This window comes from Anoplopoma fimbria, chromosome 24 (genome assembly GCF_027596085.1).
Source record: "Anoplopoma fimbria isolate UVic2021 breed Golden Eagle Sablefish chromosome 24, Afim_UVic_2022, whole genome shotgun sequence".
NCBI lineage: Eukaryota > Metazoa > Chordata > Actinopteri > Perciformes > Anoplopomatidae > Anoplopoma > Anoplopoma fimbria.
Window position 1 is genome coordinate 24,659,891 of NC_072472.1, and position 17,927 is coordinate 24,677,817.

Genomic DNA, 17,927 nt, shown 5'->3' on the forward strand with positions numbered 1-17,927 from the left:
GGCAAAAAAGCACTTGACGGCTGACACAGACACAACTATGGGCCGAGTCTTCATCCAGGTCCAGTCCTTTTTCACCGGACCGTCGTATTGTCTGGAGAGGTCTAGCACAGAAGGCCGGAGGCCCACAAGAGAGAGCATTGTGCATCCAATTGGGAGGTGGGGAGTTTAACACCAGCACAGCACCCGAGAACCACCACTGTCTCATTGGCAGACCGTACCAACAAACCACTCGAAACTCCGGGACAAATGGCTCAGTTATGAGGGATGAAAAATAATCTAGTCCCCAATGTTATGTTTTTCAATACTCCATTCATACTAGGATGTAGCGCAGATCCGCTGGGGAATAATGTTGCCTTTTGTGTCGGCTCCGCTTCCCCTCCCTTCTCACTTCACCGTGCTGAGAAATAGCTGAAAGATCTCGGGCCCCACAAAAATACCCATTAATGTCTGAGATGAACCGCAGAATAACGCTGTCAGTCTCTTTAACTGGGGGACTTTAACGACACTTAAACAGAAAATCAAAGCTTTTACCCGCAGGTGTGTCTGACTTTAGCCTTTTTTATGAGCAATATCCTTTTTTTCCCATCAAGCCTATTTAGTTTTTTCTACAATGTGACAAAAAATGACATCTTTTTTAAAATATAGAAAAGTCCTTGTCAATAATAGATACATTTGAAAGTAATAATTCATAGAATCTGAACATGTTTGACATTAAGTAATCTTAATTCAAATATCTTCTTTTCAATAACAATGTATAACATAATAATAACAACATCTTTGTCAACTATCTCTGTCCCCTCACGTTATAATGGACTTCCAGTTATAGCAAAAACAACTTGAATGACAGAAAATAGCTAGATTTAATCCATTGATATGTTACAAAACCAGGGTCAACATGTTCACAAAATACATACCTGTTGTGAAAGTAGTTATGTTGATAATAATTTAAAAAAATAGGATTCCTTCAACCCAAAAAAAAGAACTAAAAGATGTCCTCAGAGCTCAGACAGATGGCAACTTAATCCCACAGGTCACACAGAAAGTTTTTGTAGAGATGGAAGCAGTAAACTCCAGAGTATCCAGCGCAACTTGTTCAAGGTCTTTCATCTCCTTAACCCTGCTTGACTATAAGTACCTGACTCCAGTGACAGAGATTACGTAAAAAACAATAAATACCAGAGCATTGTATGATAATACTCTTAACGCCCCGTACCTGTCTATGATTAAAAGAAGCAAGGAGGAGCAAAAAAAAAAAAAAAAGGACAATGCAGTGAAAGCTAACCCTTCACTGGTACCCCTGCATCTCCAGTTTCAGGTAGCGCTCACAGAAGGTGCGGTCCTGCTCATCTCTGCACACACTCGCAGAGCCAGACGAGGCTGTGGATCAGGTCCTGTGTCTCTCACTGTGTGTGTGTGTGTGTGTGTGTGTGTGTGTGTGTGTGTGTGTGTGTGTGTGTGTGTGTGTGTGTGTGTGTGTGTGTGTGTGTGTGTGTGTGTGTGTGTGTGTGTGTGTGTGTGTGTGTGTGAATGTGAATGTGGAACTACTCCAAAGCAAGACTTTGCGATTATGAGGCAGTGAAAATCAGAAAGTTGTACTCAAGAGTTCCTCCAGAGTTTTGAAGGTTTTAAAAATCTTCCAGTCCTCATTTAGTTATGCAGAAAAAGTGATGACTGACTAATAATACTGACTCTACCACAGTGGAATGAAGTAAGCTGCGTTTGACCTTTTTATAGAGCGATACCCTGTCTTAAAGATTGGTATAATCTTCATGTGTTACCAACATGATCTCCCCCTCAGCATTCACTTCCCAAGACAGACATATTACTCCACAAACCCTTTATTTCCATGAATTCCTGCAATCCGTCTTACTTATTTGTTCTCACCAAAGTCACTCCTTTGGGCTAGAAAGAGGCTTAATGTGTCTCATTGTGGTTATATTGCACACACACACACACAAGATATTCTGTTGTCCTTTCAATTGCATGTGTCCTTACAAGGAAAAGCCAGAGGCCTCTCGGCATTGTGCAGCAATCTAATGGCAATTGCTTCCCAACACTAATCCTTCCTGAGCCGCGGAGAAACGTGCAGGCTGTCCACAGCCATTGACAGGCTTTTCATGGACCAACTCTCGGCCTGTTCCTGGGGTGTTGCCCGAATCAGTGGTTGAAAAAATATGTGGATCCTGTTCCACTGAGCTCATTTTCTGAACCTCCAGGATAGGATTGAGAAAACAAAGCCCCACGCACCCAAAGTTACAGATTAACTAACAGCCTTGTCCTGCCTTGGAAATATGTTTTGCTTTTTGTGTGTCTCCAGCTTTTTTTTTTTTACCAAAGAACGAGTGAAATTGCCAACTACTCAACGGTGAACACGCTTAGTTCTGAAGTGGGAGGCTAACAAATATGTTAAGTTTGAATAAATGTGTTGCCCAAACAAACATGAATATGTTTAGTTTGAATAAATGTGTTGCCCAAACAAACTTGGAAATGGTTAAGTATGTAGCACTGAGTACAAAGCCACACTGTAACAAGTTTCTGTAGTTTTCACAGCATTATTACTGTATACTGGACAAATGCTTACTGTAGAACCTATATACAGCATGTTGCTGTAGATCTGCAAAGCATCATGGTCAAAATTAATTCCCGGGTTAATCCTACAGTAAATTCATTCTATTGTGTATCACATTACAGTAATTTTGTGCTGGATATTTTTTCAGCAATTTAAACAATAAGCAAAAATGATAGCTTTTGTTCACGCAGACATAAGGGGACACATCATCTTTAACACGATACCCTCCGTTGCGTTACACAAATGAGTAGCGTAGACCATAAATTAATATGCTGATGGACACTTGCTTCTCTCAGCACAATTTTGTTGCAAGAGCTACAAAATTTCTGATCGGATTCCACACTTCGACTTCAGCAACCGCAAGGTAACGAAACTCATTGTTATTCCTTTGTATTTCCTTGTTGCGAGACATTTTGCACCTTTAGGTTAGCTAACCACAGTCTTCTCATGTAAAGTAATCGTTAACGTTACCTGTGTACGTGACTTTAACGTTAGTGTTACTAATATTACCAAAATAGAGTATTTGCACTTAGATTTTTTATAGAAATCATTTGGCGTCAATTGATAAATTGGAAATGAATTGGAAATGAATTGGAATTGTTGTGCCTGACGCGACACTGTTTATGTGTGTGTTGGTGCGCTGGCTAGCTTACGCTAGCTCCATTTGGATAAGTGTTGTCAATCTTTTTTTTTCTAACCGTATGTTAATAATAACCTGTAAATAATGATTACATTTAAAATAATCATGAGCCTGTCAGTGATGAAGGTCACATGTTTTTTTTATAAGAATATATATATATATATATATATATATATATATATATATTTTCTTTATTTATTTATTTTATTTATTTATTTTTTTATTTATTTTTATTGTATAATATCTTTTATTTATTATCTTAATCTGTTTACCCTGTACTTGAGCTGCTGCAACACCCGAATTTCCCCCATGGGGATCAATAAAGGAATATCTCATATTGATTGGCCTCAGTGTTGTTTATACTATACATTTAAAAGATACCAGTACCTATAGGTCATAGCCACCATTATGTCATATAGTTGTATTCATAATGTATATATATATTCTTTACAAGGCAGACAAATTTAATTTTTATTTGAATGTTTATTTGATTCTAAAGATGTTCTTTTCATTTTTAAAGATTTTGAATGTTTATTTGAGTTTTGGAAGATTTAATGATTTTCTGTTTTAGTTTATTTATTCATTTTTGGGGGGTCCTGATTTGACTACTGTTGTCCTACCTGAGCAGAACAACCAGCAGCTTCCTCCACCTTTTTGTCACTTTCACACTTCTTGTTCTTGAGCATCCAGCTCCAGAAACCCGTCTTCTTCTTCTCTGTCTTCTCCTCCTTTGCTTTTTCCGCCTTCTCCTTCTATTCTTTCTTTTTCAGCTCCTTCTTTTGGAATTTGCTTTTCATTTTCTGCAACTCTGTCTCTCTGTCAAACAAACAAGAAGCCTCTCCTCTTCTTCTTCATTTTCAGACAGAGGTCCTCCAGTTCGTTGTTCTCGTCCTTTATCTGTTTTTCTTTCGTCTCCCAGCCCTGTTCTTTCTGGGCCAGGTCCTCTGTGAACTTCTCCTCCAGAGCTTCGCATTCAGCCTGCCATGCTTTCGCTCTCTGGAAGAGTTCAGCGTCTTTACTGTTCAGCTGGTTCATGGTCTCTGTAAGCTTTTGAGAGAGACCGTCCTTCTCCTTGCAGAGATCCAGGATCTCAGTGTCCCTCTGGTGGATTTGTTCCTCCATCTGGTTCACTTTTTTCTTGTATTCAATCTGCATTGTCTTCAGGCTCTGTTCTTTCTATCGTGTGTGAACTTGTCATCCAGAGCTTTGTGTTTAGCCTGCCAGGCTTCCTCGCTCTGGAGGAGTTCAGCATCTTTGCTGAACAGCTGGCTTTTGGTGTCTGTGAGAACCTGGGAGAGACTGTCCAGCTTTGTCCTGAGATCCAAGATTCCAGTGTCCCTCTGGTGGATTAGTTCCTCATCTGGTTCACCTTCCTCTGGTACTGGTTCACCTTCCTCTGGTACTCAATGGTTGTGAGTGTGAATGGTTGTCTGTCTCTATATGTCTGCCCTGTGACAGACTGGAGACCTGTCCAGGTTGTACCCTGCCTTCGCCCATTGACAGCTGAGATCGGCTCCAGCACCCCTGCGACCCTTAACTGGATAAGCAGGTTACAGAAAATGAATGAATGAATGAATGAATTACCAGAATGAGCTCAGCTGTTTGTGCTGGTCTTTGTTACAGTTCATAGGGCGAGAAGAGGAGACAAAGCTACTGCCAACAAGAATAAGAAAAAAGGCTTGAGGGAGACCTGCCTTCTCATTTCCCAGTTGAATTCCCAAGCAGACACACACAATGTCAGCATCAGACCATTAAGAAGTTTCTGGAATACATGTCTTGTTAGTGTGTTGACAACTTTGGAGAGGTCAGCTATTGTGTATCTTCTTGGAGTCTACTTTACATTCATACATCACCTTGAGTTGTATATCATGGGTTAACTAGACACTTTTTTTCCCAAAATAAATGGGGGGCCTTGAATTTGAACTTGACACACTTTTTGCAACATGACATACTGTTACCTTTGTCTTGGACAATCACGTAAAGTCGGTCATGAAGACAGGTAGTGTTCTGTGTCGCAGGCGGGGAAAAAGACAAAATCAAAGACTTTGATTGAAGTCCTTCACTGACTGTAATTCCTACATACATTAATTAGAAATGAATGATGGCAGTGAGTTGTATGTTTATTACAATATGGGCTCAATAAATAAACTTGATCTGACATGTTTGTTTTAAAGATTTTAGTGAAAAAAATGCTGCCGCTATATTACATAACATTAAAGGTATTTTGTTTAAGGTAAGGAAATACCGGTGACATATTACAGACAGTAATACATACATGTAGATTGTCAGAAAAGATAAAGGGCCTCAAAATACACTTTAATCTTGCAGAAAGTCATATACATTTAGACGAAACTTCAGATAATAAGAAAAGAAAACATCAGAGTCCAAAATATTACAAGAACACATATGATCCAAATAGGCAAATATATTGTCTCTACATTGTCTTTACATGGCTCATCATGTTCTTCATCCAGTTGGAGAAAACGAAGTGGAACCTCAAAAGTCCGACAGAATCATTCTATAATAGGCGGCAACCATTTGTTATTTTTAGAACTTGTCAGTAACCCCATCAGATTAGAATTCATAAGATTTAAACTGTGTTTTATCTGTTACGACCACATGCCTGGACTTCTGGTAATCCTAACAGATGTCCGATCAGATGGTCAATCTATTTTATACATATATTTTTTTATCTTCATGTACTTATTTTAATTAATCTATTTCTTTTGTTTTATAAATGTATTGTCATTGCTATTATTATTTTATTAGGGAGTTAACAGTCATGGTTTTGGGGTTGCTTTATTGGACTATTATGGTTTGTCTTTCTTTGTCATCATTAAAATCCCTTGGTCGTTCCCTCTTTGCATTATACACACATGATTAAAGTGTTGAAACTAATAAAAAATTGTAGGTAGGTTATATATAAATGCCACATTATAAAATATATAGACACTCAAATGGGAGTTGTTGGTATTCACACATGCTATCAGCATACATACTGACATGTGTCCAAAACTACAGAAGCCATATGTGCCAGAACATGATGTACATGAAAATATAGATACAGAAATATGCTCACAGGACTAATGCAAGAAGTGTTCAGACAGAAATGTGTATCAGTTCAACAGGTAAATACTGCTTGTACAAGTCAAGAGCAGCCCAGATAGTCCTCTATTAGGAGCATCATTACTGTAGATGTAAACGATGATGATGATGCAGCAGTCATCTAGATTTTTGCTTTTCTTCTCTCTCTCTATTTCTCTGCCTCTTCCCAGCAGTCAGCCACACGTGAGCAGACAGAGATGGAAATGAGAGAGGGATCGGCCCAAGGACACCCTGATAACACAGAGTGGTATGCCACATCTCTCTCTTTCTGTCTCTTTCAACTTCACAGAGAACGCAAACCATTAGAGATGCTTTCAACTTATGCAAGTGCATTAGTTCATCAGCTTACTAAAAAATTATAGACTAGAAGAACTACAGAAATATAGACTGATTGCCCAATACTCTGCATATACAAAGCTGTCCAGTGGTCAGACATGGTTTGCTTTGCCTCTTTGATGGATTTTGGCAACATGATATTGAAAAGGTATGTACATACCTTTGAGGATTTATACATTTCAATATCACTGCCTTTGCCAAATAATAAAATCTCAGGAAGCATTTTATCAAGGACCCAGGGATCATATTAAATAGTGCATTCCTGTTGATTATATCCTCACATGACGAAAAAAAACAGTGAGACATCACATTGGGATGAGAGTAATAGTAGCAAAAACACATTATATAACATGAAATGCATACCGTGACACACACGGACTGACTAATAAGCCACTGTAATAAAATATTGCTGCGACCAGAGTGTAAGCATAAAAGCATAAAGGATCTGATTCCTGGTTAAAGGCAAAGTAAGATGGTACCTCATCCACAGCCATTTGATGAGGCGGTAATAAGATAAGATAAGATAAGATAAGATAATCCTTTATTAGTCCCGCAGCGGGGAAATTTGCAGGATTATAATTAATTAATATAAGGTGATGAGAGACAAACATGGTGTCATGGTGATATTCTTCTTCCTTTGCCACCACCTACAAACGTTCTGCGCGTTCCAATACCCAAACTACCAATCTATTTAGTATGCCAGAAAAATATTTAGTATGTCCCAATACATGATATGTCCAATGCAGAATGCCAAACATACCAGGACGTCCTAATGCATCCAGTTGCATTTTGCAGTATGCAAGCCAGCCTGCTTTTCAAGTTCATAGTCAATGTCATGAGGAAGTTGTATGTCCCAAAGGAAATTACGTACTGTTGCATGCAGTATGCATTCAGTTGGGACATACTACCTTCTCATAATATGGCACGATGAACTTTGACCCTCTTGCTCTTATATCTGCTGCACAAAGGATTGTGGGTCAGAATAGGCAGAAAAGTATTTTTGGCATACTGCATTTGCATACTATGTAGTGGGACATACTAAATCTATTTTCTGGCATACTAAATACTATGGTAGTATGGGTATTGGAAAGCACAGTTTGTAAGGACAGCTTCAGTATGTACTAAAAGTAAAAAGAAAAAGTATGCGATTTGGAACGCAGCTACATTGCTCTGTTCAGCGTATATATGAGCCAGAGGGTCAAAGTTCATGGGGCAATGTTACGATGAAATCTTATGTCCCAATTGAATGAGCTTAAAGTAAAAAGAAAAACTATGCAATTTGGAACACAGTGTTTCTTTTCCTACCCAGTCCCTGCTTGTGGTGGAACGGGGCGGCTGTGGCGTAGTGGAGAGCAAGGTAGTTCTCCATTCAGAGGGTCGGTGGTTCGATACCCGGCTTCGGCAGTCGATGTGTCCTTGGACTTAACCCTAAGTTGCTCCTGAAGGCCATCGGTGTGGACTGGATGATGAATGTTAGTTAGAGTCTGATGGTGGCACCTTGATGGTAGCCTGTCATCAGTGTGTGAATGGGTGAATGATATGTAACATACTACTGACTGTAAGTCGCTTTGGATGAAAGCGTCTGCTAAATGACTGTAATGTAATTTACAGACCATGCTGTCCACTAGTCACCTCTCTTGAGAGTTCCTTCCTTCCTTCCTTCCCTGCCTCCTCATTAGCAACTTGTTTCTTTTTTTCTTTGTTTCCTTATTATCTTTGCTCTGTATATTTAAACCCTCTGCTTGGTTCCACTCTCTTTTTGACTGCATATCTTTACTGTCATCATTTTCAGGCATTCCTAAATCCTGTTTCCTGTCTTACTACTAAAGATTTCTTCTTTTTCTTTTCTTTTTTTACATGAACTGTAACACTGTTCCCACAACTTTGACACAAGGGGCGTTTTGTCAGTGCTTTGAAACACATGTACACACACACAACACATATATTGGTGCTTCCTTAAACACTGTGCATTATAGGTAAGAGATGACAAATGTAAACAACTGATAGGAGAAGGTTTACTTTACAAGGACTGTGTTTTTTATTTCAGAAGATACAAGTGTCAAAAAATCTAGTTCTTCCTCACATATTTATGAGACACAATTACTGTAAACTTGTTTCATAAAATTGAATTCTTCTCCAGAGCTCATTTTGACTCTCAAAGCATACTCTCTCTAGCATACATTTTAATGACAAAATAAGAAAAATAATGCAGGTTTTGTGGTTGTGCGTTAGTGGTTTTGTACCTAAGGAGCATTGGGGGAACTTCATGTTTAAAACAAAAACACTTAACTACCTTTATTTTGATGAATCAGAATTCATGTAATACATGATCCCTCTGGACATATTGTCAAACCTTCACTACTCTGCACTAGCAGCCTGTAGCCACTAGTGGTCATCCAGCTCACACCAGTCGGTTGGATGTAAGAAGGTCGGACCCAATGATTCTGTTGCATTCAGGGAGAGTTGGCAATACTGCGATTATTGTAAAAAAAACAAAAAAAACGCACTACAAACAACTCAACAAATCTGTAAATACAGCTACTAAGGGCAGAACTTTCTATTTTAACTATGAATTTTAAGAGTCAATATATTTATGAGAAAGAAGGATATGGTAATGTTGTAGAGAATAACTTCTGAGAGATAAATTACTGAAAACTTTGATTACGGGGCCGATACGATTGACTCTCTTTGTCATGTTGTTGCAAGGCAGTGCAAATCCATCGCCGTGGATTTTCAAAATTCACATACAAATTGTATATGTTATTCATAACGACTGTCACTTAAACGCGACCAGGTATTCCGGGCACATAGCGGAGCACCTGAAGGCAGCACGGTGACGCTGGAGCCTCACCGGTAAACAGACGTTCTGCACGGCTCCGTGGACCTGTGACCACCGGAACACCGGAACACCGGGAACACCGTGGGCTGACACACGGCGTGTTTATGAACACAAGTATCAGTATGAAGGAGGATGACTCCGGTAAAGAAAAGTTAAAATGACACTTGAGTCCGCTGAGAGGTGAGTTTTATACAAGTTGTGGCTGATAAACTTAACGGTGAGCTAACACTGGCTAACAGGACGTAACGGTGGTACCGGTGGTCAGGACCTGGGTCAGGACCTGGGTCAGGACCTGGGTCAGGACCTGGGTCAGGACCCGGGTCAGCTTCAATACACTACAGACTGTTATACAACTTATTAACTAAATTAGCACCAGCTAATGCTACACGAGTTTATATCAGCTTGTTAATTATGCTAATTAATGAGCCATTGGCCGGAGTCCCGATCCTCTGTGATAAGAACCCGTCGAGCTGCGGGTATCACTGTCTGACGTCACTGTCTGACGTCACTCTGCTGTCTGACGTCACTGTAACTCCAGCTCACTTGTTGCATCCTCAACCGACTGTAGCTCCTGCTCCCCAGTATAATGTGTTGTTTTATTATTATATTCCTTTATTGATCCCCATGGGGGAAATTCAAGTGTTGCAGCAGCTCAACTACACAGACACAGACAATAAATACACATATTATACAATAAAATAAAAATAAAAATAGAATAGGGGGGCTGGTCAGCATGGTGACAGACTGTGGTCTCTGCTGTTGTTGTACAGTCTGATGGCAGTGGGCACAAATGAGCGTCTGAAGCTCCGTCCTGCTCTTTGGTAGAATCAGCCGATGGCTGAAAGAGCTGCCCAGCTGCCACAGCTCCTCATGGAGAGGGTGAGAGGGATTGTCCAGGATGGCTCCGAGTTTGGCCTTCATCCTCCTCTCACCCACTGACTCCAGACTGTCCAGCTCCAGACCACCACAGAGCTGGCTCTCCTCACCAGCTTGTTGAGCTTGTTGGCATCTCCAGTCCTGATGCCACCACCCCAGCACACCACAGCAGAGAAGAGGGCGCTGGCTACCACAGACTGGTAGAATGCCTCCGTTCTCATCTGTTAAAAGGTTGTTTAGATAGAACACATTAACAAAATGTCAGCTATAAATACAGTCATAACCATTCCGTCATGTATGTATCCACACAAAGTTTTTGATACTATACCCTCGCATTATGTATTCTTAGGAATTTGCATAGCCAAAGCTAGCAGCTATTGCCACATATCTCTTTCCTCACTGCTGAATAGAGACAGTTTTTCAGAAAAATCCCAAGTTTATCAGTGTGTTCATGGTGCTTTCTTTCCTAAAGCTCCTTAGAGTTTTCTTTTCTTTTTTCTGAATCCTGATGACCAATAATCAAATCATTGCCTGCTTTCACCATGCTGGAAACCTTTAATTTCTTGCTACTACATTCATCTAAAATATGTAAATATACCTGACCATTTCTCCTATTCTCTCACACCCTCCACTGTCTCATCTCTCCAGTGATGTGATAACTGCATGCTGCATGTCTGATAACCACCCGTCACCCACCTGCACTCCCTCTCATTTCCGATGCATGGCCCCTCTTTAGAAATGCATACGTCTCGCCGCTCCTCGCATGTTGTGCTGTGAGAGTGTCACAATGAGGGAAGACAGGGATAACCCTCTGCCGCTGTCATCCAAGACACCATGCCAGGGCCAGACGGACTACAGGCGGGAGCTAGAGAGGCTGCGGGCTGACTGGGAAGCAGAGAAGAAGCGTACACAGCGGGCCTGTGGACACCTCTCTGTGGATCTCAGGCACCTGCGAGAAGAGGCAGAGAGGGAACAGCAGAAGGCTGTGAGGGAACTGGCAGCCAGGCGAAGGTGCCAAAAGGACAGGCACTCTCACCGACACCGGCGTCTGCTGGGTGAGGAGGTGAACATTAAAGACAGAGGACGATGGGCAGAAATTAAGTCATCAGAGAAAAAGGCTTTCTGTTTGTGCAGTGGGGAAACGTATAAAAAGCTGGAGCATTTGCTGCGGACGCTGTATGAGAAGATAAACGGTGAGCAGGCAGTCTATAAACTGCATCACAGGCAGGAATTGGAAGTAGAAAAGGCCGTCTTCCTCTGCCACCTACTAGAGGCCCATGGGAGATTGTTGCAGGGGAAGCAGAAAGCGGGACACCCCAGCTACATTTTTAACAGTTTCTCAAGAAAGCCAAATCAGGAAGATGGCAGTAACTCCAGTCAGACGAAGCCTCTCCTAACATACTCCAGGGCCTTGCCACATGGACCCCACAGTGCCTCCCATTCACCTAAGCAGAAAACCAAACCAGCTCGTAGAGAGCAGCCCTTAGGGAGGGCCGTCTGTGCAGCTGACCCCTGCACCAGCGCTGCAGTCGCAGACACCTGTTGGAGCGGCTCTCTGAGAATTTGTCACCCTCGCGACGCTCCCCATGCCGGCTGGGACGAGCAGCCCCCCTGCTGCGCCGAGTCCTCCGGGTCAGACAAGTCATCGCCCCCCAAAGGCATGGACAGAAACATGGAGGTGAGCTATTTCAGATTTTCAAATTCCCCACATGGTTCCTAAATGAAGCTAGTGAGTAACGTATTTAGCCTTCCCTCTTATACTTGTAACTAAGAAACCGCATCAGTGTGAACTTACATACAGTATGTTGGTAGCTGTCTTGGGATACAGACGTGTCTTTGCACCTTTCTGTGGTGGCCTTGCTTTATACTCATAGGGAATACGAAGCCCCAATGGATTTGCGGCAATAAAATAGTTTTGACTGTATTTTTTGTAAACAATCCTATCCATTTTTAATGAGATTATATATAAATGTAGACCTAGGCTTATGATGATCTAAATATACACTGATCACCCCAGTAATCATACAGGAAGGAAACATCACAGAAGCTGAAATGCTTACTAACACCATGATCATCAAATCAAGACAAAGAAAAACCTATATATTAGTATTGATTTAGTAGCACAGCACATAACAGAACATGGCCTCTTTTAAGTTTTTTTTTTATTCATTGCAAATCAATGAACACTTTTGCTAATGGGTGAAATCCTGACCTGTACCAAGATATGTTATGGCCACTGAGTCCACGTTATTTACAAAAAACTGAGTCATGAATCATTTAGGTTATAAGTAGTTTTTGCAGGGCTGACCCCTCTTGACCTATCAGTTGTTTTGGTCTTAGTTGACAAAGATTTATTTTTAGGCTTTTCTCATGCTAATTACTTATTTCCTAGAAACATATGAGCACAGATCTGGTGGACACAAGAGTTAAAGTGGTGCTTTTGCATGAATCTTCCTCGAAAAACTCAGTTTTACTTTCAACTAAATTAACTAATCCATCGTTTGCGGTCTAAAAAAAATCTTCTGACGAGGACAATTCTATTCCTTTGCATATTAGTTAGCCTCAATCAAGTGAAGACGGTGTGTAACTATCTACTAATTCCCTCCTATTTGAGCCAAGCTTAGTGTGTGGTCTTATTCTCAGGCACCAGAGTATTTGTAAAGGCAGCAAATGATGCGTAGCCAGCAGCAGTAAGATGGAGAACTAAACAACAACCTGTAACATTTCTATGAGGAGTTTATTTTACTTTTTGTAGCAATCACACAACACTCTAGTACAACCAAACAGAGAACCAAACAGTAGTTAATATTGCAGCCTTTTATTTGCCACTATGATATGTTAAGATCATTTTAATACCACTGGTGTGAAATGCATGTTAATGTTGTCAGTGCTGCGGCTGTCAGAGGAGAAGAACCGTGCAGGATGTGAGCAGAGAGGAGGGGTCAGCACATGTGGGAGAATCTGTTTATGCCTCTTGTTGGAGTGGCAGAAGTGGGTCAATGTGTTTCCATCTCTTAAAATTTTGAATTCATGTTTTCATAGAGAGGAAATTGAATAATTAATCAAAGCTCCCGACTGTGTCTAAACAGCAATGCCCTCTTGCCGAGCCTCATATTTCTTGCATGGTTCTGCTAAGGCATCGCCTTTGTTATCACAGCTACTGGCATCAAGGAGAAGTCAATATTTTAAAGGTGTTCAAATGGGAATCGCCTTTAAAACAAGAATGGACTCATACCTCTTTCAATTATTCATGTCCTAATTTAGATTTTCTGTCAACTGTTATTCACTCAAACATGATATTTTTTCATTCCAGTCCGCCACCTTTATTGGGATTATCTAAGTAACCTGCGTTTGTGTTATGACATTTTTATTTATTTAAATGGGATACTGTATTTGTATATGAAAAATCACCCTATGCAACTCACTAAAATAAATATTCTTATCATAAAACAGTTTAAAGTGCGGCTTATGAAGGAAAATATGACAGTGACAATAAAGTCCTACATTGGTATTTAGGCTATAATATTCTTGGTATGTTTGGTATGTTTGGTATAATAGGCTTTTGTGATTTTCTTAACGACTATTTGATACAATGCTAGTTTGCTTAAATCTGAAATAACAACAAAATCCAAACACAGTAGGGAAAGAAACTAAGAAAAGCACTGTTTTATATTGTTTGATATAATACAACATAGTCAGGCGATAAAGAAATTAAGAAGAGCTCGGTGCATCATCACTTCATTGTGATTGCAGTCAGAAAGTTTGCGAGATGTATTTAACCAGCAGCCGGCTCTTCAGTCTCACTAAAGGCAGACGTAGAGACATTGTCAAAACATGTCAGTGTGATGATATGATGTCAATACCACTGAGCCATAATGGACCTGACTGCAGCTCTCTTCTGTGCAGAGCATAAAGCTGTTCCTATTTACTGTATGTCTGCTGTATTCAAAATGGGATAATCCCACTACAGTAATCTCGAAAATGTTGTTCTCTGTTTGTTGTTTTCGTGTCAGCACCTTTGTTTGAAATCAGAGTTTTTTGTTTTTGTGTTGTCAGAGAAGCTGAAGCAGAATAGAAGTAGTGTTCAGCAGGGTTGGATCCAGTCTTTGGGCTTCTAAAGTCATGGTCTTGTGAGCCCACTATAATTAATATGGGAATAGACTGAAGCAGTAAAATGCAGCCTAAGAAGCTCATTTCCCTGGGCGTGATCTGTCTGGCCGAGGCTCTTCATTGTTAAATTTGTTCTGTCTGTGAAAATGAACCCCTTCTCCTTGTGTTACTGAGTGCACAAACTGTATGCGTATCAGTATGGAGATGATAGACAGCTAAAGGAAAATGGATGTCACTTTAACTTTCAGAGTGAGCCATTGTAAACAATTTTAGTGTTGACAGCGCTGGCAGTGTACCAGAAAAATGCCACTTGCAAAAAATGAAGGCACAATGTCTATTTTTAACTTTGCTGCACCCAGCCGTGGGTTTTCTAACAGTGACCTTTAGAGGAACACAAGGTAGACCTTCGCCTTTCATCAAAGCAGCCACACTCTAAAGCTTCAGTAAGCCTGTTTCTGCAACGAAGCATTCACAAAGTGTTCAAGTACATTATGACCCGCTGTAGAGGAGATGAGAATAGGCCTATGTGTAGTTTGTATGTAAGTAGGGGGCGATAAAAATAACACCTTAGACTTAAGTGATTTTATATTTTGAAAGTGCAATAGTTGCGTCACATACATTTTCCAGCAAAAAAATCTGAAAATGTAATTGCAACATGCCCGCAGTGGTCTAAAAGAACCATATATATATATATAGTATCCAGTTTAAGCAGTATAGTAAAATATTGCCTTATAGTAAATATTGTGTCCAATTCTTAGTGTGTAAACAATAATAATCCTAAAGGTACTCTAAAATAGCGAGCGACTGCCGCCGCCTCCTCCATTGTTTTTAAATGCGTACACGACAGCAGCTATGCCACTCTTGTGAACATGACATAGCTATTTTCCGCCCGAGTTGATGATTGATGGTTGAATTTGTTTTCAACTTGTCACCAGGGATGCACTGATCCAGTATGCCAGAGCAGTATCTGCACCAATACTGACCTAATTAAGTGGATTGGGTTATTGTCCATAGAGCAACGGTCCACATTAAGGAACAGTTTATTTTTAAATGTCATTAAACTTTAGTGTTTCTGCCACCAGCTGCATTTCTTCTGTCACAGCCGGCATGCATTTTTAAGTGCCACGGCAATGCCTGGCCTCATGTGACCTTACATAGAAGTGATCCCAACAAGTAGTTATAGTAAGAGAAATACAGATTTTAAACGTGGGTACATGCATTTCCTCTAATTTAAGCTACAGCATGCTCTGTTGAGTTTATTAATGTTGATTATTTTAATTTTATTTCATTCTATTTCTTTAATTTGTTGTTCTGCTTACATGCCTGTTGTAAAATAAGCAACTGCCACAGTGATATTGGGATCTTAAAGTGGTATTCCCGAAAAGAATAGTGAGGCTTTGTGCTTTCATACTGAGTAAGGATTTAACCAGACGCCATCCCAAATAACTTAACTTTATTAAACTGCTTCGCTCCTTTAATAGACAATTAGATGGAGTACTTTATAGTACCTTTTCTAGAGGAGAGTTGGGCAGTACAGCTAAATGACAAGATCATTTGTTAACCGGCTTTGGGTTGTAACAGAGTTTTTCTTTGGGGGCATTAGACCTACTGCTTTACATGTCTTTTAATGGCCGCGTCCAAAGCTTAATTACTAACACATGAGTAGCATTTATTACCTTGTTGGCATCTTATTTGTTTCTCTAGTGCACAACTGCAGTAAAACATCTGAATTAGTCTGGACAGGACACACTTGTTCCCCTGCCTCTCTCCTGCAGTCTCCCCATGTTGCAGTGTGTTCTGCCTATTGATCGTTCAAGAGGCAGCCAACATCATTCCAGCGTCATCTCCATGGAAACGAGCTCTCGCCGTGGTAATGATTGGGCCCCGTCTCAAAGCCTGCCTTTTTGTGATAGGACGACGGGAGCAGTCCTCCCCACCCCCCTCCTCTCAGCGACACTCGCCGTCTTACACACACACACACACACACACACACACACACACACACACACACACACACACACACACACACACACACACACATTTTTCCCCTTCGTCCTCTTTCTTCACCTATATGCCGCGTTAGCCAAGATGGGATTAAACAGCCTGTCGAGCCGTATTGCATCCGGATGAAATGCTTTTTGACACAGCGGCGTCAACGAGGACGGACTCGCAGCTGGAGAGTCAACATGCCACCCACATCTCAGCCTCACTGACAGAACGGGGACTGGAGTGGAGACCTGTTAGATAGATTATTCTCTTGTTGTTTTTTTTACCCCTCCTTCATCGCACATCTTCTTGTTTGCTTTCTCAGTTGGGCCTCCATGCGCTGTTTCAGCGTTACCTAGGTTAAGTGGACTGGTGTGTCTTTTTCGTTTTTCTGGACAAGTATTTATGACAAACCCCCCCGTCAGACGACAGAGCGGTACGGCATGAAGAATCGGGTTTTGTCATTGCAGCGAACAGGGCTCTGGATCTGAATGCTACACTGTGATGAATACTAACCCCAGGATGCTCAAGAATGCTAGCAGGATGATGACACTCATTGAAGCCAGGGCCGAAAATATGTGAGATCCCTCTGGAGCTGGTTGTCCTCATTTTGGAAAAACGTCACAGCACAGAAAAGGAGGAGGTTCTTTACAACTCCTGATTTAACTGTAACTGCTTTTGTCTCGGATATGGCACACAGACTCTTGCTCAAACTGATTAGAAGCAAGTAACTTCACCAGTGTTGTTTTTGTCAGCTTAAACTCATCACTTTATAGTGCAGATTTGAGGCTTGGTGTTGAGTTACCATCAAGTATGGCAATAACAGTCCTTTGCTTGGTTTCAGACACTTCACCACAGCTGTTATTAAAACCCTCCTGCTTATGAACTGCTGGAGAAAAGCGAGGACGGTGACATCTTTTATCATTTTTGAAGTCGACCTGCCACATTCCGTGTGATTCCCCTCCAGCAAATGAAAAGCCTGCCATGGCTCGGTCTTGGCTGGTCTCGTCGTTTACTCACATTGATCCCACCTGCGCCGTTTGACTCTGACAGAGAGTGATGTATGACCTGTGCACCCGGCCTGAGCAGCCCGAGCCTGCACCGGCACACGCAGAGATGGAGAGCAGTGAGGTGGCCGAAGCTCTCGGGCCACAACAGCAGGAGTTGAGGGAGTCGGAAGAGCAGGATGATAAGCAACATGGGCTCGTGGACAAGGCAGTCCCAACCATGGCTAATATCACTTCTACGTCACTGTTGGGGAAGAGGCACCACTCGCTTTATGCAAACCTCAACGGTTTTGAAGTGGAAGGCATTCGCAAGGTGAGTGTGGAACTTTCCTGATGGTTGGCACGAAAAAGGTTTGGGGCCTGGAGACATGAGAGAGGTGTCCCACTTTTTATTATTAGATTATGGTTAGAGAAAAGGAAACGGTAGATTTTAAACCCATTACTCAAACCATGGTTTTT

The 17,927-nt window shown here is 41.1% G+C and overlaps 1 protein-coding gene across 1 annotated transcript in view; it reads left to right on the forward strand.

Annotated features, from left to right (window-relative positions):
* The first annotated feature begins 9,530 nt into the window (after nt 1-9,530).
* LOC129113357 (peripheral-type benzodiazepine receptor-associated protein 1) overlaps nt 9,531-17,927 on the forward strand; it is a 61,915-nt gene continuing 53,518 nt past the window's right edge. The window contains 2 exon segments of the mRNA XM_054625594.1: nt 9,531-9,669; nt 11,014-12,043. Of these exon segments, the coding sequence (XP_054481569.1) occupies nt 11,129-12,043 (915 nt within the window). The 5' untranslated portion in view covers nt 9,531-9,669; nt 11,014-11,128.